The sequence below is a fragment of the Lipotes vexillifer genome, unplaced genomic scaffold (assembly GCF_000442215.2).
Source record: "Lipotes vexillifer unplaced genomic scaffold, Lipotes_vexillifer_v1.1 scaffold158, whole genome shotgun sequence".
NCBI lineage: Eukaryota > Metazoa > Chordata > Mammalia > Artiodactyla > Lipotidae > Lipotes > Lipotes vexillifer.
The window spans coordinates 1,759,847-1,782,825 of NW_006788189.1; the positions used below are offsets into that span (position 1 = coordinate 1,759,847).

At 44.3% G+C, this 22,979-nt stretch overlaps 1 protein-coding gene across 1 annotated transcript in view; it reads left to right on the forward strand.

The window, feature by feature from the left end:
- ERCC3 (ERCC excision repair 3, TFIIH core complex helicase subunit) overlaps nt 1-22,979 on the forward strand; it is a 37,259-nt gene that overhangs the window by 1,214 nt on the left and 13,066 nt on the right. The window contains exons 3-10 of the mRNA XM_007461304.1: nt 27-263; nt 1,984-2,033; nt 2,452-2,587; nt 2,764-2,928; nt 3,389-3,593; nt 4,872-5,186; nt 10,266-10,450; nt 13,481-13,683. Of these exons, the coding sequence (XP_007461366.1) occupies nt 27-263; nt 1,984-2,033; nt 2,452-2,587; nt 2,764-2,928; nt 3,389-3,593; nt 4,872-5,186; nt 10,266-10,450; nt 13,481-13,683 (1,496 nt within the window). The remainder of the gene's footprint in view (nt 1-26; nt 264-1,983; nt 2,034-2,451; nt 2,588-2,763; nt 2,929-3,388; nt 3,594-4,871; nt 5,187-10,265; nt 10,451-13,480; nt 13,684-22,979) is intronic.

Sequence of the window (22,979 nt, forward strand, 5' to 3'; positions counted from 1 at the left end):
TGTTGTGTCCATTTGGTGTTTCTCAGGCTCCTGATGGCCACATCTTCTTAGAAGCCTTCTCTCCAGTTTACAAATATGCTCAAGACTTCCTGGTGGCTATTGCAGAGCCGGTGTGCCGACCAACCCACGTGCATGAGTACAAACTAACTGCCTACTCCCTGTACGCGGCTGTCAGCGTTGGGCTGCAAACTAGTGACATCACTGAATACCTCAGGAAGCTCAGCAAGACGGGAGTCCCTGATGGAATTATTCAGTTTATTAAGGCAAGTGGGGGCTAAGGCTGGCTCTTTTGCCCTCCTTCGTAACGTAGTGATAGTGGGGACAGGTGCTATACATTGTTAACTTGTACCAGTCATGAAAATGCCATTCAGATTCAGTGTGGGGAGCATAGTAACCGATTACCCCAGCTGCTACTTCTCTGGATCCAGCATTGTGTTTTGCTGAGGGCAGACTTCCCATGAGCTGCTCTTAGCCAGTGGGTGCTAACACAGCGAGGTTACTAATTCAGGCCCATTCTGGCCTGGGTTATTTGGGAGTATAGCCTGAAGTGAATGATGTTACGGACTGAATTGTGCCCCCTCCAGAATTCGTGTGTTGAGGACCTAACCCGTAATGTGACTGTATTGGGGGTAAGGTTATAATTAGAGTTAAACGTGGTTATAAGAGTGGGGCAAATAGGATGAGTGTCCTTATAAGAAAAGACACCAGAAGGCGTGTGTGCTCTCTTTTTCTCTTCAGTTGTACAAGGAAGACGTAATGTGAGCATAGAGCAAGAAGGTAGCCCCCTAGAAGCCAGGAAGAGAACATTCACTGGAAACGAAATGGCTGCCATCATGATCCTGGACTTCTAGAAATAAGTTTCTGTTGTTAAACAACTCAGTCTGTGGTGTTCTATATGGTAACCTGAGCAAGTTAGTACAGATGATAAACTCCATCTAAGATTGCATACCTGCATGAGACCGCTAGTCAACAACTTCCATGAGGAAAAGTCAAAAAGGACTTGAAAGTTTGAAGTGGATAGGGTTCTATGTGACAAGCACTTGAACCTGCTTGGGTTTGTTCTGAGAGATAGTAAATACCATTAAAAAGAGATGGACAGTGGCTTTCGTTGTCCTCGGCTGATCTACAGGGAATTAGATTCAGACCCGCAGATCTGAAGTGGCTGAAGATGAGTGCCACAGGCATCCAGTACAGTAATGAAGCCAATCTCAGAGAAGCTGGCAGGAGCCCTGTAGAGAGTTCTCCTTTCTTCTGATATGAAAGGGTGCCCTGGGAGAAGGGCTTGCACCTTGTAGAATGAGCCTATTTCAGTACCCTGGCTGTTCTCAGTCTTGGTTGGGAGCTGCCTGTGGGAATGTGGGTGTTGGTTAGTGCAGTGGTAGTTGCAGAAGGGCAGCAGTGGAGGTGGCAGCAGCCTGAGATCTGAATTGTGAATTTTCGTGGCTACTGTATAATCTCTGCTGCATTCCATCCTAAAGGTTTTTGGGAACCTGGAAGGATTTTCTACCATCAAGAGGCTTACATCTAGTTGGGGAGATAGGAACATTGGTGAGGAGGCCAGAGGCTTCACATTTAATTTACGCAGCTCACAATTAGTGGACACATAACTACCAGCTTTGTGCTGGGATCTGTGGTAGTACTGGTACAATGAGATGAACTCCTGGATTAGGATGGGTCTCTGGGAATGGAGAAGAACGGGAAAGAGAAAATAAAAGAAAGATTCTAAGCAGCATTTTTTAGATTAAGGGATGTGCATCAGAATTAACCAGGCAAGAGGAAGGTTTTGCCCTCAAAAAGTAGGAGCTAATAGAAAAGCTCAGTTTAGGCAGATCTACCCCCTGTAGGATTGCACATTGGATTTTCCTAAAGTAAAATGAACTGTTCACTTGTTTGATAGGTAGTAAGATGGGCCCAGTAATGAACGAGTTCTCAGTGAGGTGCATATTGCTCATTTTGCCTGTATGGTGTTGTCATTTCTTGCAGTTATGTACTGTCAGCTATGGCAAAGTCAAGCTGGTCCTGAAGCACAACAGGTAAGGGGTGCCATCCAAGGCACGTTCACCCTCTGCATATCAGGTGGCAAGGAGCTAACACTTGTGGACTGTCTGCTCTGCACTAACACCTACTCCCCCGAGTAAGGGGCTAAAAGGAAAAAGTGAAGTGATGTGGCCAAAACCGGAAATTCATTCACTGACCACTGTATTCCCCTGAACAGTGGAGCTGGGGTTCAGATCCCTGCTAGTTTGTCTTCACAGTGGGGCTTTGCCTACAACCCTCGTGTATTTTGTCATGGCCAGTAGCTCATATCTCAGATTTGGCAAAGGGTTGGGGGAGGGTGAGCATGGAGAGAGGCCTTGGGCTGCTATCTCCAGATCATCTTATGAGTGAGCAGTGGAACCTTCTGAAAATGGTGTACTGGTCAGTACGCACCTCCTTCCTCCCTTCTTACAGGTACTTCGTTGAAAGTTCTCACCCTGATGTCATCCAGCATCTTCTCCAGGATCCCATGATCCGGGAATGCCGCCTGAGGAACTCTGAGGGGGAGGCAACCGAGCTCATCACAGAGACTTTCACAAGCAAATCTGCTGTATGTGGCCTCCTGGGTCACCCTTGGGGGTGGACGCATTTAGGATTTTAATTCTCTCAGGTGCTTTTAGGCCAGCATTTGCAGTCTAGTAGTCCTTGTTTTCTTGCAGCTTTATTGCTTGGTAACAGTAGGGCTAAATGTTTTGTGCAAGTCCAGATCCTGCCTTTCTCTTTCAGATCGCTAAGAGTGCTGAAGGCAGCGGTGGGCCATCCACTTCCCGGGTGACAGATCCACAGGGTAAATCTGACATCCCCACAGACCTCTTTGACTTTTATGAGCAAATGGACAAGGACGAGGAGGAAGAAGAAGAGACACAGACAGTATCTTTTGAAGTCAAGCAGGTTAGTGAACGTACCCCTCCTGGTTGCTTCTCTAAGCTGGTGTCAGAAGCTGGTTCAGCCCTTCATGGACTGTTTGTGGCCTGTGTAAGAGGAAGGAATCCCCATCTGTCCCCAAATTTTGGTATCTGTGCACTGCAGCACCATTCTTCCTGATGGAGTTAGATCTGAGTGTCCTGTTTTTCAGGCTGGTGGGTCAGTGTTCACAAGTTCCTGGGGAGATGTGAGAAACAGTGCCTGGGGAGCATTTTTGGTGGCTGATTGGATTTAATTTTGTCCATGTCCTTAGTTTGGGGCCCTTAGTCTGTGCTTTAAGCTGGCTGTCATCAAGCAAGATCTGAAATTTAAAAGTCTAGCTAACCTTTTTTTTTTCTTTAAATCATTAGGCTCCTTAGAATGTGTGCTGTTTGTGAGCACACTTTGGAGTTAACAAGATTATAAAACCTTCATGCTCACTTTCCAGGAAATGATTGAGGAACTCCAGAAACGTTGCATCCACCTGGAGTACCCTCTGTTAGCAGAATACGACTTCCGGAATGATTCTGTCAACCCTGACATCAACATTGACCTGAAACCCACAGCTGTCCTTAGACCTTATCAGGAGAAGAGCTTGCGGAAGATGTTTGGGAATGGGCGCGCACGTTCCGGGGTCATCGTCCTTCCTTGTGGTGAGTGATGCCTGAGTGAAGAAGATGGCTAGGCTGCTCTGTCCAGATCTGCCTTACGCTCTCCCTGAGGGCCTTCCTCTAAATCCCACCTGGTCAGGGAACAGCCAGTGTCACATGGCTCCCTGATTCATGACTTGATGAATACTTGCATGCTTGCTCTGTGCAGGGCTCTGACCTCCACGCTGGGCATGTAATGGTGGATAGAACAACACTCCTGACCTCATGGAGCTCATTGTGGTGGGGTAGCTCAGACAGTGAACCAATCAGCTAAGCAGTGTATAAAGTCTTGGGCAGTGAGGAAGGATGGTGTTGTGGGAAAGGGCTAGTTTACATCCTGGGCTTAGAGTTCCTCACACTCAGTTTTGTAAGTTGTGTATATTTGGAGGATCCCTAGCACAGAAACTTTGTTTGGTCCTGGACTGCTTATTACAGTGTGCACATCCAAGAAGGGGCTGTGGCAGCCCCCTTGGCACCCGTCTAACATCATTTGTCCTAAGTCGTGTCAGGTCTGGCCTAGGTTCTTGGCCAGAGGTCACAGTAGGCTCAGCTGGTGGCCTACCCCATACTCAAGAAGGCAGACTCTCTAGGGTAGGGGCAGGCACCTTCAGATTTTTTTTTTTTTTTTAAAGCCTCATGGGTTATTTTGATGCACACCCCTGGTAAAGGAAGAATTGCTGTTTCAAGGAATAGCTTGATTTTTAATCTTGATCTTCACACAGTAGGTGGTAGTAAACTCAGAAGCCGCTGGAGTTTCACCTTCCTCTGTCTTTGCCAGTAGCAGCGTACGTACCGCAGTCCCAAGTGCTCAGCCCAGTTTGTTGTGTCATCATAGTAGCTGTCTTTTACTGAGTCCCTCCTGAGGTAGTCTGGGTGTTGGGCACACTGTACCGCAGCAGCACTGCTGTCCCAGGGCCTTGGGTGACTTACCCCTCAGCTTTAGTTTTCCCATGTTTAAAATGGCAATAATAGGAGTGTCTCTTACCTATGGTTTATTTTGACAAATGTTGTTTTTCAACATTTAAATGAGATGCATGTACAGTGCTTTAATAGGACCTGGCGCTTGTGTCTTTTAATTCTCACGTTTGTGTGTGAAGTGTGTGTGCCTCCTTTTTCTAAAGAAGGAAACAGGTTTGGAGCAGTAAGCACCTCAACAGTGTCAGCCGTGAGGATTATTACAAATAATTTTGGCCAGATTGGTGGGCTGACAAGTCCTTCTGTCTGTCCCTGTCCCTCATTTCAACCCGGCCTTGGGTAGGATTGCCCTTTGGTTTCTCGTAGGTGCTGGGAAGTCCTTGGTTGGCGTGACAGCTGCGTGCACAGTCAGAAAACGCTGCCTGGTGCTGGGCAACTCAGCTGTGTCTGTGGAGCAGTGGAAAGCCCAGTTTAAGATGTGGTCCACCATTGACGACAGCCAGATCTGCCGCTTTACCTCCGACGCCAAGGACAAGCCCATAGGCTGCTCCATTGCCATCAGCACCTACTCCATGCTGGGCCACACCACCAAAAGGTCCTGGGAGGCCGAGCGGGTGATGGAGTGGCTCAAAACTCAGGAGTGGGGCCTCATGATCCTGGACGAAGTACACACCATACCAGGTAAGCAGGCTGAGAGCTCGGATGCCTACTCATCGTAGAGACAGATTGATTTCCATGAGCATGGGTGGGTGGGGTGGGGTGGGGCTTAGTGGTAGGTGGATGTACACACTGGCAGCTTCCTTAATCACTGGCCCAGAGTAGTCATCTAGAAAGTGATATTTTCTTCCATCCTCCCTCTCAACTGTTGCACCTCCACTTACCCTTAACCCATTTTTTTTCTTTTCGGTCCTGCAAAAACTAGACTGGGAGCACAAAAAACTCCTTGCAATATTTGTTTTATTTGAGGACTAAAGTATTGTTCCTTAATATGTTACAGAAGTCCAAGTATTGCCAGCAGTCCTTTTAAACAGCCATATTGACATAATTTATAAACCGTAAAATCTACCCATCATAAGTATACGATTCAGGATTTTTAGTAAAATGGAGTTGGTGCGACCATCACCATGACCCAGTTTTAGAACATCGTCCTCATACTTACCATCGGTGTTTTCATCCTTAGCCGCAGGCAGTCACTGAATTGCTTTCTGTTTCTAGAGACATGCCTTTTCTGGAAATATATTCACAGAATCACATAATATGTATTTTCTTTTATCTGACTTCGTTCACTTCACACAGTGGTTTACCAACGTTGTAATACGTACCAATGCTGTGTTCCTTTTATTACTGAATAGCATTCCAGGCAAACCTTTTTTTTTTTAAAGAAGATGTTGGGGGTAGGAGTTTATTAATTAATTTATTTATTTTTGCTGTGTTGGGTCTTCATTTCTGTGCGAGGGCTTCTCTAGTTGTGGCAAGCGGGGGCCACTCTTCATCGCGGTGCGCGGGCCTCTCACTATCGCGGCCTCTCTTGTTGCGGAGCACAGGCTCCAGACGCACAGGCTCAGTAGTTGTGGCTCACGGGCCTCGTTGCTCCGCGGCATGTGGGATCCTCCCAGACCAGGGCTCAAACCCGTGTCCCCTGCATTAGCAGGCAGATTCTCAACCACTGCGCCACCAGGGAAGCCCAGGCAAACCTTTCTTGATAAAACAAGTTAATGGGTAACCCAGATCAATTACGAAGTGTAAATTAGAGATTACTCTGAAGTAAATGAAATCAGAGGTATTTTCACATAGAGTATTCAAAACATTGTCAAAATGGCCTTTCTATCTGTTTTTTTCTGTGTAATGAGAGCTCCTCCAACACCTCTGGATGTCTGAAAACACCGAGAGATGTTCACAGCAGGCCAGGTAGGGATGAGAGGGGTCTCTCGGGTAGAAGGAAGCAGTCCTGAGGTGGGGAAGTAGTACTTGCATGGCCTGACAGTACTGTAGCCCTGCAGCTGGAGGGGGACGTGGAGGAGAGTGGTCAAAGCTCAGGTCGGAGGGTGTCGGAGCCAATCCTGTAGGACCTGAAAGAGGTCTTTGGCTTGCACTCTGGGTGAGAAGCCATTGGAGGGATTTGAGCCGGGGGTGACATTATCTGACTTAATGTTATAAAAATATCACCCTGGCTGCTGTGCTGAGAAGAGACTGCAGGAAGCAAGGGTGGAGAGCAGCTAGGTAGGTTAGTTGGTGGAATCCCAGCATGAGGCTTGGACCAGTAAGAATAAAGGTAAACTGATTCTGGTTATGTTGTGAAGGTTAAGTGGGCTGGTTAGATGTGGTTCTGAAAGAAAGAGGAATCAAGGATGACTGTCAGCTTTTGGCCTGAGCCATCAGAAGGGTGGAGTGGGTGTTGGGATGGGGAAGACTCTAGAAGGTGCAGGTTTGGAGAGAGAAGATCAGGAGTTAGGCTGTAGACATGTTAATTTGATTGTTGTTACAGTCAGGCAAAGGCAGAAATGTTAGAGAACGGGCAAAAAACGTGAACAGATTTTCACTCAAGAGAGTATACAGACGCCAGTAAGCATTTGAAAGATGTTCTGCAGCATTAGTCCCCAGGGAAATGCAGGTTAAAGCCACAATGAGATGCCACTACAGACCTATTAGAGTGGCTAAAATAAAAAATATTGACAGTACCAAGTACTGACAAGAGTGCAGATCAGCTGGAACTGTCATACGTGGCCAGAGGAAGTGCAAAATGTACAGTCACTGGGGAGGTTTGGCAGTTTATTAGAAAATTACCATATAGACCCAGCAGTCCCACTCTGGGCATCTATCCTAGAGAAATGAAAACTTAGGTTCACACAAAAACCTGTGCATGAATGTTTATAGAAGCAGCTCTGGTCGTAATCTCCGAAACCTTGAAAACAGCGGAAATGCCTGTCAGTGAGTGAGTGGCTGGATGGACAAGCTGGCCCCTCAACCGCTGGGACGCTCTGTGGAAAGGAGTCTCAGAGGCTTCGTGCTGAGTGAAATCAGCCAGTCCCAAGAGGTTACAGAGTGTGTGATGCCTTTGGTAGGACATTCTTGAAAAGACAAAACTGTAGTGACGGAGAACAGATGGGTGGGTGCCGCGGTGGGGTGGGGAGGGTATGACTGGACAGGGAGAGCACGAGGCAGCTTTTGGGGCATGGATTGGTTCGTCTCCCGAGTATGATGGTGGTGGTGGCTACGCGAGTCTGCACACGTATGAACATGTGTAGAACCACTCTCACCCACCCACCCTCAGAAGAAGTGCAGTTTACTGTGTGATATTTAAAAACTAAACCAAGAGAAAAAAAAAACTTTTAAGGAGAGGGTGGGTATTGGGTCTGACTGGATTGGGAATTGGTGATCTAGAGAAACATCTTTTATAAACGACTTTGGAATTGCTTTGTAGCAGTTTAGTTGAAGGCTGTGTTTGAAGCGTGGGGATGTTTGAGGCCTTCTGCCGGAGGATATATTTAGCATACGTTGGTGTTCCTCTTTAACTTGGGCCCCAGGTCTCAGAGGGTGGCAGCCAGGCTTGGGGTTCGTTATCTGGTGATGAGGATATAGAGGTGTACCCCACACGGTTCACCAGGTGTGTCTGTCTCTCCTCTGGTTCATTGGAGCAGTTTGCCTCTGTTTAGGTAGAAGAGTGAAACCAAACTGCTCTAAAGGATTTTGCATTCAGGCCTTATAAACCCTATGGCCATGCTCACTGGGCCAGAGAGCAGATGTTAAATAGGGAATTCTAGCAAATCAGAGTAAGATTCTGCCATAAACATTACCACTTGGACTAGGTAGAATGGTAAATCTTTGAGATTTATCCCAGAAGGTAAAGATTGTTGTGTTCTTTTATAGATCTTCCAAAAGGAGGCCTATTAAGTCATTATATTAATAAGAAATTCTTATTACAGTACTTGCATATATTAGGTGTTTCCTGCATGCAAGGCACTGTGCCACTTTCATTATTTTAACAAGTATTTATTGAGAACCCATTAAGTACCAGGCACTCTGCTTGGCACCGGAGACAAAGTGGGAGAGACAGTCAGAAAATCACACAAATAAATGTCAAATGACAACTGCGACATAATGTCTGGTGAAACAAGCCACACACGCAAAGTACGTACTGTGATTCCATTTACATGAACTTCAGACCGGAGGCAGACCTCCTCTCTGGTGACTAAAGTTGGATTGGGCTTCCCTTGAGGGAGAGTGCTGGTGTTGACCAGAGGGGTCAGAGGCGAGACTTCTGGGTGCTGAGAACACTCCCATCATCTGGTATGTACCTGTGTAAAAATTCATGGAGCCATGCACGTCATTGTATGTGAGTTCTTCCCCCGTGACAGCTGTTATGGCTGTGAGAGAACGTAGCAGTGGGACGTGACTCGTTTGCAGGGCCGATGCCTCGGGGAAGGCTTGTTTCTGGCTGCAGAGTGTCCAGGCAGGGTCCCTGCGTTGTGCTCCCCTCGGGTTGATGCAGTCCCCAGGCCACCCCAATGCTGCCTCCCTGGAGCCCACAGTAGCTTGGGGTCTCCACTGCCTTGGCTACCATGTCTTTCTGACATGTGGAACCTGGTCTGGGGTCCTTGGCTGCCCTTTTTTTGAGCCGGCACAGTCCTTGGACATAGCCTGACCCTGGTTTTTTGTTTGTTTGTTTTCCAGGGGTGTGTGCAAGCTGTGTTAGGCTTCAGTGTGTGAAACCGTGAGACCTGGGCACTTACTGGGGTTAGACCGCCCTTTGTTATTTTATTGTTCTTATGTTTTTGGTTTGCATTTTGGTGACGTCTGCCCTTCTTTCTCTCGGATTGTTAGGTCTATTTCTTTCTTTTTTTTTTTTTTTAAAATCCGGTCGTGCCATGGCGGCTTGTGGATCTCAGTTCCCTGACCAGGGATTGAACCCCGGCCCTTGGCCATGAAAGCATGGAGCCCTAACCACTGGACAGCCAGGGAATTCCCAGGTCTATTTCTGAAGTATCACTAACCTTGCCTTTAATTGGATATAAGATAAGCATGACTTCAACATTTTTACCTTTCTTCATAGTGTTAAGAGTTTTTAAAAGGTGAGCCTGTGGAAACCCATAAATTGAGTTTTTAAAAATGAATATCTTGTACGCTTTTAGTGTTTATTTTATTTAATTCGATACCTCAGAAAGAATGATAACATTCAAGCGAAAGGAAGGCAAAGGACGTTGCTGGTTGACCAGAATGAATGTAATTGGAAGAGTGTAGAGAGGGACGTTTCTTAAGGTGGGAGAGGTGCCTGGGGTTTCATCTCTCACTTGTTTCTTCCTGGTTTCTGGGAGGGTGGTGGGAAGTGGAGCTCCTTTCATTCCTCTGGTCCTCCAGATACCCCACCATCTTCCCGGTAACCGAGGTACAGGCCTCAGGGTGAACCAATTCCTTGCATGATTCAGAGCTCAGTGGCATTTTAAGTGTAGGTCATGTTTCAGATTGCTGTTTGTGCTCCTGATAGCCGAGCTGTTGTGAGGGGAGTGCTGGGGTTCCCTAGCTTGGGGCTTCCTCCAGGTCGTCTCCCTCTCTTGTTCTCCTTTTCACCCTTCTTTTGGACAGGTCTAAAAGTGGAAATTAAGCATTCGCACCTAATCATTCTTGTCTAGAGCCAGGTTTCTGTGATCCATAAGCCCGGGGGTCAGCCGTGCAGTGTCCCGGGCCAGTATTACGTCGAGGCTATCTTTGGTACTTTGAGCATTTAAAAAAGTGACAGCGTGAATGCGCCGATTGTTTCCCCAGCCAAGATGTTCCGACGGGTGCTCACCATTGTGCAGGCTCACTGCAAACTGGGCTTGACCGCAACCCTCGTCCGGGAAGATGACAAAATTGTCGACTTAAATTTTCTGATTGGACCCAAGCTGTATGAAGCCAACTGGATGGAGCTGCAGAACAACGGCTACATCGCCAAAGTCCAGTGCGCTGAGGTAGCTGTCCCCTTCCTGGCACGGTCCCTGGGGGAGGGAAATGGATCAGGTCGATTCCTCGTGGGCAGGTACACAGGTCAGGACCTGAGCAAAAGTGCTGCCCCCTCGTGCAGTACCCTCAGCCCACCGTGGGGTGGGCAGTCTCCCGCGATTTCACAGATGTGTGAAGCAGAATCACTTGTCCACGGGCACACAGGAAGTGGTCAGGTCAGGAGGCTAATCCAGGCTGGCTTGGCATTTCGTCCTCTTTGGGATTGAGCACCTCAGGGTACTCCTGCCCACCCTCACCCCAGAGGGATTCTTGCTGGTCCTGCGTGGGCAACCCACAGGCCACCCCCAGTACCAAAGCCTGTTGGTTTTGATGCCCCCAGAAGGCACATGTGACCTTGATTATTTTATTTCTAAGAACCCATTTTCCCTATATTCTGTGATGAATACCTGCACAGGTATGTGTTTAAAATACATGTTCAAAGCAAGGTAAGTCTTCTCAGAAGGAACAGCAACAGAAATCCTTTCTGGTACCTTAAAATGACTGTCACTCAGTGGCTAGAGTAGGGTGGGCTGTGTCCTCAGAGGGCAGACATGGGCCTCTCGGGTGAAGGTGAGTATAAGGAAGCTGTGCAGGTGGGCTTGCTCTGTCGAGAAGCTTCCTTACTCTTTGGTTACATCTTCGTAATCAGCACCCACCTTACACACAGCATTGTCAGAACTTTTGAGGCACCTGTTCCTCTCTAGTTGCATCTCCCCTCCCCCTGCCAGGGTAACCGCTGTCTTGGAGCTTAGGTTTGTCATCTTGCTTTTCTTTATTATTTTACTTCCTATGTATAATTCCCTAAACATTCATTGTTTAGCTTTGCCTTTTAAAAAATCTTGATGTATATGCAAATAGAATCAGGTTATATGTGTTCTTGTATGACTTCTGTCTTTTGCTTAGTATTTTTTTCTTTGCATAATGCATTATTTTTTTAATGATACATGTAGCTGTAGTTTATTAGTTTTAATTCCTCTGTAGTATTCCATTGGACAAATATACCACAATTTGATAGCTAATGGAATATTACACAGAAGTAAAAATAAAATCTTTTCTAACGTCGACAGATGTTTGGGTTGCTAAGTTGTTTTTTTTCACAGCCTTGTTGAGGTCTAGTTTATGTTCCATAACATTCATCTGTTGTAAGTAAATAGTGTGATTTATAACTTTTGTGATTTTAGTAAATGTAAAGAGTTGTGCAGCTATGCCCCCAATCCAGTTTTAGAGCATCTCCCCCATCCCCAAAAGTTCCCTTGTGCCCATTAGCAAGGCCCTGCTTCTAGTCCCAACCCTAGGCGAACGCTGTCTCTGAATTTGGAGCTTAGCTTTTTTGTTGTTATGACAGTATTGCTGCATGTATTTTTTGTACCTGTTTCCTGTGTCAGACGTTTTCTAAAGCAGTGTTCACACTGTGGACTGTGACCACGTAGTAGATGGTGACATCACTTCGGTGCGTCATGATCAGGATAGAATAGAATCTACCAGAATGCATAATATGTATTAAAGGTATATATTGTTCTAAGACTGTGTTTGTGTGTGGGAATGTTTAGTTTATGACATAAACTGGTCCAAGTTTGAAGGCCACTGCTCTGGCAGGTGCACCTAGAAGTAGCATTGCTGGGTCAAGGGCTCACTTCACTAGTCATGTGGAAAACTCTGTTTCCCAAAGTGGTTGCACCAGTTAACACTCTCGTCCAGGGTGAGTGAGCTAGCTCCACATCTCCAGCACCTAATATGGAAATGTCTTCTTTTAATTTTTGCAGACCTGATAAGTGTGAAATGGTATCTTTTTATGGTCTTAATTTGTGTTTTCCTGTTTACTGATGACATTGAGTATCTTTTCATACATTCATTGGCCAATTGTGTTTCATATTCTGGGAAATGCATGATTTTAAAGATTTTACTGTGAAAAAAGAATTGCTTTGGTTATGAAGAACTAGAAATTCTAAAGGGGTCATAATAGGATATGTCCCAGAGAGAATCAGAAAAGGTAACGACAGCAAAACTTAGATTTGAGCTCAGCACAGAGTTTGACACATAACCATGTCAGCTAATTCTGCAGTGGTGGCAGCATGAAGGAGTGTTCTGTGACGATCACACAGAAGTGGTGCTGGTCGCAACCAAAAGCTCAGTCTGCCAGTGTAGGCTATGGCTTGTTCCAGTGCAAAGCTCCTGGAGGGTCTTTTTGTCTGTACACAGCCTTGAGACCTTTAGTCATGACACTTCAGTGTACTTGCCCGAGCTTCCTTTAGTTTGTCAACAGCCAAGCACAGGGCTTAGCAGAGAGGAGGCCCTCAGGAATGTTACTGTCATTCTTATTTAGATGCTCAAATTGTCTCAGATGTGACCAGTGGGACTACATTCAAGCTAGTTTCTATGACCATTTGACATGTTCCCATCAGACTTTGAGCACTTCCTTGCTTTCTGGCACAGTAAGATATTTCCGGCTCATCTGGTACTTTCCCTGCCCTGGCCCTAGAATCAGCCATTTCACCATGGAGCCCTTTTAGCAGAGAATGTAATTTAAAAGCCAAGATCTGGGTGCTGGTGTGTTCATTACTCCTGGGATGTCATTGCTAGGCTAACCCAACAGACAGAGCTGGCAAGTGTGTGTGCAGTTCTCTGTAGCAGTGCTGTGTGTGGAGGTGTGATCTAAATGGGAGGGATTGTTTACACCACTGGCTGGGAATCTGATTTTCTTCACTTGGAGCTGGTGTGAGAATAATTCCTTGGATACTGATGCATTTTAAAATCTCTGTTATTAACATGTGAGAATATCCTGGTTCAACACTGGGTATTAGGTTTTGTTTTGTGGTGTGTGTGTGTGTGTGTGTGTGTGTGTGTGTGTGTGTGTGTGTGTGTGTGTGTACAATATTATTGAGATATAATTCACATACCATTGGTTGTGTCTTGATTTGTTTTAAAGCTAATTTGCTGAAGTTCCCAGTTGTATGATGCTTAAACTTGTATACTGACCCCTGATTCTTATTGTATCACAGGTTTGGTGCCCGATGTCTCCTGAGTTTTACCGGGAGTATGTGGCAATCAAAACCAAGAAACGAATCTTGCTGTACACCATGAACCCCAACAAATTCAGAGCTTGCCAGTTTCTGATCAAGTTTCATGAAAGGAGGAATGACAAGATTATTGTTTTTGCTGACAACGTGTTTGCTCTGAAGGAATATGCCATTCGACTGAACAAGTAAGAATTGGAAAGTTAGAGTAGCCTCCAAAGCCAGTTCAACTTCCCCATGTGAGAGTATAGAAGGTGCCTGTTTTCTTCTCGAAGCTCTCAGGAACTTCTTAGTATCTAAAGGTCTAGTTCTGTGGTCCCAGGGACCAGGTAAGACAAAAGGGCAAGTGGTCAGAGTCATTGGTTAGAGTGCATGGGAACGGGGGCCTGGTCACTCTGAGCTGAGGGAGCGGGGCCTAGAGTTGTGATGATGTGGAGCTGGGCTCTAAAGGTGGGCACGGCTTGGCATCTGCAGTTTCAGGCTCAGTGGGTACTCTGGCCAGAGATGAGATCACACTGTATTTGGTCAGGGACCAGGAAGGCAAGGTTTGGCCCAGCATCTAGAAAGAACTTCTTAGGAAACACCGACCAGTGTCCTCCTTAGCCTACAGCCCCACCCAGATACTGTGTTTAAAACCTGGCTGTTGAAAATTTCCTGCCAAGAAAGGAGGAAGAGGCCTGTGCTTCTGTGCACAGTGATGCAGGGCTTCAGGTGCTGTGAGTGGAGCAGAAGGCAAGGTACCCTGAGAAGATAAGCCTTCATTCGTTATGTGGTGGGTAGGGATGCAGAGGGAAGGGTGGGTACAGAGCAGTTTCTCTTCACAAACTGTGATTTAATCAACACATGAGGTCATTGTACTATTCTCATTTTACAGATGAGAAAACTGAGACACAGAAGGATTAATTTGCTGAAATTTCTAAAATCATACCCTTTTTTTTAAAGCATTTTTATTGGAGTATAATTGCTTTACAATGGTGTGTTAGTTTCTGCTGTATAAAAAAGTGAATCAGGTATACATATACATATATCCCCATATCTCCTCCCTCTTGCATCTCCCTCCCACCCTCCCAATCCCACTCCTCTAGGTGGTCACAAAGTACTGAGCTGATCTCCCTGTGCTATGCGGCTGCTTCCTACTAGCTATCTATTTTACATTTGGTAGTATAGTATCTATTTTACATTTCGTAGTGTGTGACGTAGTGTCCATGACGAGCTCTCACTTCGTCCAAGGTTACCCTTCCCCTCTCCGTGTCCTCAGTCCATTCTCTATTTCTGTGTCTTTATTCCTGTCCTCCCCCTAGGTTCTTCAGAACCATTTTTTTAGATAACATATATATGTGTTAGCATATGGTATTTGTTTTTCTCTTTCTGACTTCACTCTGTATGACAGATTCTAGGTCCATCCACCTCACTACAGATAACTCAATTTCGTTTCTTTTTATGGCTGAGTAATATTCCATTGTATATATGTGCCACATCTTTATCCATTCATCTGTTGATGGACACTTAGGTTGCTTCCATGTCCTGGCTGTTGTAAGTAGAGCTGCAATGAACATCGTGGTGCATGACTCTTTTTGACTACGTTTTTTCTTGGGGTATATGCCCAGTAGTGGGATTGCTGGGTGGTATGGTAGTTCTATTTTTAGTTTTTTAAGGAACCTCCATAATGTTCTCCATAGTGGCTGTATCAATTTACATTCCTATCAATAGTGCAAGGAGGTTCCCTTTTCTCCATACCCTCTCCAGCATTTATTGTTTGTAGAGTTTTTGATGATGGCCATTCTGACTCGTGTGAGATGATACCTCATTGTACTTTTGATTTGCATTTCTCTAATGATTAGTGATGTTGAGCATCCTTTCATGTGTTTGTTGGCAATCTGTATATCTTTGGAGAAATGTCTATTTAGGTCTTCTGTCCATTTTTGGATTGGGTTGTTTGATTTTCTGATATTGAGCTGCATGAGCTGCTTGTAAATTTTGGAGCTTAATCCTTTGTCAGTTGCTTCATTTGCAAATATTTTCTCCCATTCTGAGGGTTGTCTTTTGGTCTTGTTTATGGTTTCCTTTGCTGTGCAAAAGTTTTTAAGTTTCATTGGGTCCCATTTGTTTATTTTTGTTTTTATTCCCATTTCTCTAGGAGTTGGGTCAAAAAGGATCTTGCTGTGATTTATGTCATAGTGTTCTGCCTATGTTTTCCTCTAAGAGTTTTATAGTGTCTGGCCTTACCTTTAGGTCTTTAATCCTAAATGTGACTTTATTTTTGTATATGGTGTTAGGGAGTGTTCTAATTTCATTCTTTTAAATGTAGCTGTCCAGTTTTCCCAGCACCACTTATTGAAGAGATTGTCCTTTCTCCATTGTATATTCTTGCCTTCTTTATCAAAGGTGGTGACCATATGTGCCTGGGTTTATCTCTGGGCTTTCTGTCCTGTTCCATTGATCTAATTTTCTGTTTTTGTGCCAGTACCATACTGTCTTGATTACTGTAGCTTTGTAGTATAGTCTGAAGTCAGGGGGTCTGATTCCTCCAGGTCTGTTTCTCTTTCTCAAGATTGCTTTGGGTATTCGGGGTCTTTTGTGTTTCCATACAAATTGTGCAATTTTTTGTTCTAGTTCTGTAAAAAATGCCATTGGTAGTTTGATAGACATTGTATTGAATCTGTAGATTGTTTGGGTAGTATAGTCATTATCACAGTATTGATTCTTCCAATCCAAGAACATGGTATATCTCTCTGTCTGTTTGTATCATCTTTAATTTCTTTCATCAGTGTCTTATAGTTTTCTGCATACAGGTCTTTTGTCTCCTTAGGTAGGTTTATTCCTAGGTATTTTATTCTTTTTGTTGCAATGGTAAGTGGGAGTGTTTCCTTAATTTCTCTTACAGATTTTTCATCATTAGTGTATAGGAATGCCAGAGATTTCTGTGCATTAATTTTGTACCCTGCTACTTTACCAAATTCACTGATTAGCTCTAGTAGTTTTCTGGTAGCATCTTTAGGATTCTCTATGTATAGTACCATGTCATCTGCAAACAGTGACAGCTTTACTTCTTCTTTTCCGCCTTGGATTCTTTTTATTTCTTTTTCTTTTCTGATTGCTGTGGCTAAAACTTCCAGAACTATGTTGAATAATAGAGGAGTGAGTGGACAATCTTGTCTTCCTCCTGATCTTAGAGGAAATGGTTTCAGTTTTTCACCATTGAAAAGGATGTTGGCTGTGGGTTTGTCATATATGGCCTTTATTATGTTGAGGTAAGTTCCCTATATGCCTGCTTTCTGGAGGGTTTTTATCATAAATGGGTGTTGAATTTTGTCAAAATTTTTTTCTGCATCTATTGAGATGATCAAATGGTTTTTATCCTTAAGTTTGTTGATATGGTGTATCACATTGATTGATTTTAGTATACTGAAGAATCCTTGCATTCCTGGGATAAATCCCACTTGATCATGGTGTATGATCCTTTTAGTTTGTTGTTGGATTCTGTTTGCTAGTATTTTCTTGAGGATTTTTGCATCTGTGTTCATCAGTGATATTGGCCTGTAGTTTTCTTTCTTTGTGGCATCTTTGTCTGGTTTTGGTATCAGGGTGATGGTGGCCCTGTATAATGAGTTTTGGAGTGTTCCTCCCTCTGCTGTATTTTGGAAGAGTTTGAGAAGGATAGGTTTTAGCTCTTCTCTGAATGTTTGATAGAATTCACCTGTGTAGCCATCTGGTCCTGGGCTTTTGTTTGTTGGAAGATTTTAAATCACAGTTTCACTTTCAGTGCTTGTGATTGGTCTGTTCATATTTTCTGTTTCTTCCTGATTCAGTCTTGGCAGGTTGTGCATTTCTAAGAATTTGTCCATTTCTTCCAGGTTGTCCATTTTATTGGCATAGAGTTGCTTGTAGTAATCTCTCATGATCTTTTGTATTTCTGCAGTGTCAGTTGTTACTTCTCCTTTTTCATTTCTAATCCTACTGATTTGAGTCTTCTCCCTTTTTTTCTTGATGAGTCTGGCTAATGGTTTATCAATTTTGTTTATCTTCTCAAGAACCAGCTTTTAGTTTTATTGATCTTTTCTATCGTTTCCTTCATTTCATTTATTTATGGTCTGACCTTTATGATTTTTTTTTTCTTCTGCTAACTTTGGGGTTTTATTGTTCTTCTTTCTCTAGCTGCTTTAGGTGCAAGGTTAGGTTGGTTTTTCGAGATGTTTCCTGTTTCTTAAGGTAGGATTGTATTGCTATAAACTTCCCTCTTAGAAGTGCTTTTGCTGCATCCCATAGGTTTTGGGTCGTTGTGTCTCCATTGTCATTTGTTTCTAGATATTTTTTGATTTCCTCTTTGATTTCTTCAGTGATCACTTCGTTATTAAGTAGTGTATTGTTTAGCCTCCAAGTGTTTGTATTTTTTACAGATCTTTTCCTGTAATTGATATCTAGTCTCATAGTGTTGTGGTGGGAAAAGATACTTGATACAATTTCAATTTTCTTAAATTTACCAGGGCTTGATTTGTGACCCAAGATATGATCTATCGTGGAGAATGTTCCATGAGCTCTTGAGAAAAATGTGTATTCTGTTGTTTTTGGATGGAATGTCCTATAAATATCAATTAAATCCTCCTTGTTTAATATATCATTTAAAGCTGTGTTTCCATATTTATTTTCATTTTGGATGATCTGTCCATTGGTGAAAGTGAAGTATTAAAGTCCCCTACTATGATTGTGTTACTGTCAATTTCCCCTTTTATGGCTGTTAGTATTTGCCTTATGTATTGAGGTGCTTCTATGTTGGGGGCTTAAATATTTACAATTGTTATATCTTCTTCTTGGATCGATCCCTTGATCATTATGTAGTGTCCTTCTTTGTCTCTTGTAATAGTCTTTATTTTGAAGTCTGTTTTGTCTGATATGAGAATTGCTACTCTAGCTTTCTTTTGATTTCCATTTTCATGGAATATCTTTTTCCATCCCCTCACTTTCAATCTGTATGTGTCCCTAGGTCTGAAGTGGGTCTCTTGTAGACAGCATATATATGGGTCTTATTCTTGTATCCATTCAGCCAGCCTGTGTCTTTTGGTGGGAGCATTTAATCCATTTACATTTATCTATATGTATGTTCGTATTACCATTTTCTTAATTGTTTTGGGTTTGGTATTGTAGGTCTATTCCTTCTCTAGTGTTTCCTGCCTAGAGAAGTTCCTTTAGCATTTGTTGTAAAGCTGGTTTGGTGGTGCTGAATTCTCTTAGCTTTTGCTTGTCTGTAAAGGTTTTAATTTCTCCTTCGAATCTGAATGAGATCCTTGCTGGGTAGAGTATTCTTGGTTGTAGGTTTTTCCCTTTCATCACTTTAAATATGTCCTGCCACTTCCTTCTGGCTCGCAGAGTTTCTGCTAAAAGATCAGCTGTTAACCTTATGGGGATTCCTTTCTATGTTATTTTTTGTTTTTCCCTTGCTGCTTTTAATATTTTTTCTGTGTATTTAATTTTTGATAGTTTGAGTAATATGTGTCTTGGTGTATTTCTTCTTGGATTTATCCTTTATGGGACTCTCTGTGCTTCCTGGACTTGAATGACTGTTTGCTTTCCCATGTTAGGGAAGTTTTCAACTATAATCTCCAGATATTTTCTCAGTCCCTTTCTTTTTCTCTTCCTCTTCTGGGACCCCTATAATTTGAATGTTGGTGCGTTTAATGTTGTCCCAGAGGTCTCTGAGACTGTCCTCAATTCTTTCCATTCTTTGTTCTGCTCCACGGTAATTATTTCCACTATTTTATCTTCCAGGTCATTTCTCCGTTCTTCTGCCTCAGTTTTTCTGCTATTGATTCCTTCTAGAGAATTTTTAATTTCATTTATTGTGTTTTTCATCATTGTTTGTTTGCTCTTTAGTTCTTCTAAGTCCTTCTTAAAACGTTTCTTGTATTTTCTCCATTCTATTTCCAAGATTTTGGATCATCTTTACTATCATTATTCTGTATTCTTTTTCAGGTAGACTGCCTATTTCCTCTTTATTTGTTAGGTCTTGTGGGTTTTTACCTTGCTCCTTCATCTGCTGTGTGTTTTTCTGTCTTCTCATTTTGCTTATCTTACTGTGTTTGTGGTCTCCTTTTGACAGGCTGCAGGTTTGTAGTTCTTGTTGCTTATGGTGTCTGCCCCTAGTGGCTAAGGTTGGTTCCGTGGGTTGTGTACGCTTCCTGGTGGAGGGGACTGGTGCCAGTGTTCTGGTGGATGAGGCTGGATCTCGTATTTCTGGTGGGCAGGATTGGGTCTGGTGGTGTGTTTTGGGGTGTCTGTGGCCTTATGATTTTAGGCAGCCTCTCTGCTAATGGGTGGTGTTGTGTGCCTGTCTTGCTAGTTGTTTGGTGTAGGGTGTCCAGCACTGAAGCTTGCTGGTTGTTGAGTGGAGCTGGGTCTTAACGTTGAGATGGAGATCTCTGGCAGAGCTTTCGCTGTTTGATATTACATGGAGTTGGGAGGTCTCTGGTGGTCCAGTGTCCTGAACTTGGCTCTCCCACCTCAGAGGCACAGGCCTGACCCCAGGCCGAGCACCAAGACCCTGTCAGCCACACAGCTCATAGGAAAGGGAGAAAAAAATAAAGAAAAAAGAAAAGAAAGTTACTAAAAAATAAAAAATATGGGGCTTCCCTGGTGGCGCAGTGATTGGGAGTCTGCCTTCCGTTGCAGGGGACGCGGGTTCGTGCCCCGGTCCGGGAAGATCCCACGTGCCACGGAGCGGCTGGGCCCGTGAGCCATGGCTGCTGAGCCTGTGCGTCCAGAGCCTGTGCTCCACGACGGGAGAGGTCACAACAGTGAGAGGCCCGCATACTGCAAAAAATAAAAAAATAAAAATAAAAAATATTGTTAAAAATTTGGAAAAGTTAAAAAGGAAGAAAGAAAGAAGAGAGCAACCAAACCAAAAAACAAATCCACCAATGGTAACAAATGCTAAAAACTGTTTTAAAAAAAAAATTGACAGACAGAACCCCAGGAAATATGGTAAAAGTAAAGCTATACAGAAAATCACACAAAGTCCACCGCCTCAATTTTGGGATGATTCGTTGTCTATTCAGGTATTCCGGAGATGCAGGTACATCAAGTTGATTGTGGAGATTTAATCTGCTGCTCCTGAGGCTGCTGGGAGAGATTTCCGTTTCTCTTCTTTGTTGGCACAGCTCCCGGGGTTCAGCTTTCGATTTGGCCCCGCCTCTGCATGTAGGTCACCTGAGGGCGTCTGTTCTTCGCTCAGACAGGACGGGGTTAAAGGAGCAGCTGATTCGGGGGCTCTGGCTCACTCAGGCGGTGGGGGGAGGGAGGGGTCCGGACGTGGGGTCAGCCTGCGGCGTCAGAGGCTGACATGACGTTGCACCAGCCTGAGGCGTGCCGTGCGTTCTCCCTGGGAAGTTGTCACTGGATCATGGGACCCTGGCAGTGGCGGGCTGCACAGGCTCCTGGGAGGGGAGGTGTGGACAGTGACCTGTGCTTGCACACAGACTTCTTGGTGGCTGCAGCAGCCTTAGCATTTCATGCCCGTCTCTGGTGTCCACACTGATAGCTGTGGCTCACACCCATCTCTGGAGCTCGTTTACGCGGTTCTCTGAATCCCTTCTCCTTGTGCACCCCGAAACAGTGGTCTCTTGCTTCTTAGGCAGTTCCAGAATTTTTCCTGGACTCCTTTCCGGCTAGCTGTGGTACACTAGCCCCCTTCAGGCTGTGTTCACGCAGCCAACCCCAGTCCTTTCACTGGGGTCTGATTTCCGAAGCCCGAGCCTCAGCTCGCAGCACCGCCCGCGCCAGCGGGTGAGCAGACAAGCCTCTCAGGCTGGTGAGTGTTGGTCAGCACTGATCCTCTGTGCGGGAATCTCTGCTTTGCCTTCTGCACCCCTGTTGCTGTGCTCTCCTCTGTGGCTCCGAAACCTGCCCCCCGCCCACCTCCATCTCCATCAGTGAAGATGCTTCCTAGTGAGTGGAAACTTTTCCTCCTTCACAGCTCCCTCCCACTGGTGCAGGTCCTGTCCTTATTCTTTTGTTTCTGTTTTTTCTTTTGCCCTACCCAGGTACGTGAGGAGTTTCTTGCCTTTGCCTTTCTTTTGCCCTACCCAGGTACGTGAGGAGTTTCTTGCCTTTTGCCCTACCCAGGTACGTGAGGAGTTTCTTGCCTTTGGGGAAGTCTGAGGTCTTCTGCCAGCATTCAGTAGGTGATCTGTAGGAGTTGTTCCACATGTAGATGTATTTCTGATGTATTTGTGGGGAGGAAGCTGATCTCCATGTCTTACTCCTCCGTCATCTTGAAGGTTTCGGTCCATACCTTTTATTAATGTAGGAAAGATTTTACTTTTTATCAAAGTAACAGACTTACAAAAACTAGCAGTTCCTTGCACCTGTCTTCCTACTCACAATTCCTCTTCCCCAAAGATAGCCACTTTCAACTCTCTTCTCTATTTACCTTCATATTTCTGAGTAATAATTTATATAGTAATTTCTTGATTATTGTAGAAATTGCTTATTAATTTCCTACCACGGGAGTTGTGGATTTAGCTGTCTTACATATGCCGCTCCATCCCCTCCCCCCACTCCATCCTCCCAGTGTATTTGGGGTTAAGTTAGTGTTCAATGTTACATTATTTTGGCTGTGTAAGTATTGTTCCAGCCAAGGCAGATAGTGTACCGTGCTTACATTTTCCTTTGTGTTAACATTTGTTTTTCCTGAAGTTAATAATTGCCTTGTCATTACTTTCGCTTGGTTTTCTATATAATTACTAATTAGTCCTTTTCAGACTCTTCATGTAGTCATAAACTCCTTCTCAGAAGGGTCAGATCCATCAGGTAATCTCTCGATTTCTTTTCACTTTCTTTCCCTGGTGGATCCCTTCCAGTACTTCATCCTCCACCAGCCTCAACCAGCACTTTATCCTCCTACTCTGCATTGGTCTGCTTGCTCTCTAGGATTAGAGATGCTGCCTAACTGTTGTCTTTAGAGATGCTGCCTAACTGTCCCTCTGACATGATCCTTTGAATTCCTTGTGCCTCTTCCCTGTTTTGGAGTCCCTGTTGCCGAATCTCAAGTGTCCTCTTTCGTGGTCACTCGTTTTGATGGAGTGTATCGTTTAGTAGATTTCTGAGAGAAGGTACCTGGAGGAAAAGTTTTTAAGAATTCGCTTGGAGATGTCATTATTCAGTCTCACACTTGATCAGTAGTTTGGCTGGGCCTCAGAATGTCAAAGGCAGGGCCCTTTTCTTGGGGCTTCCAATGCAGCTGCTTGCAAGTCTGATGATCTGTTCTGGTGGTCCTGTGTTCCTTCTCTCAGGAATTTAGAATCTGTTTTTTCATTTTTGGAAATTTCAAAACAATATGACTAGTATGATCTTTTTTTTCTTTTATTATGATGGACACTCAGTAGACCCTCTCAGTCTGGAAACTCATGGCCTTCAATTCCGAGAATTTCTTTCTGTTTTTTCTTTGTTACTCATCTTCTCCGTTTTTTTCTTTTCTCGCTTTTTTGAATTC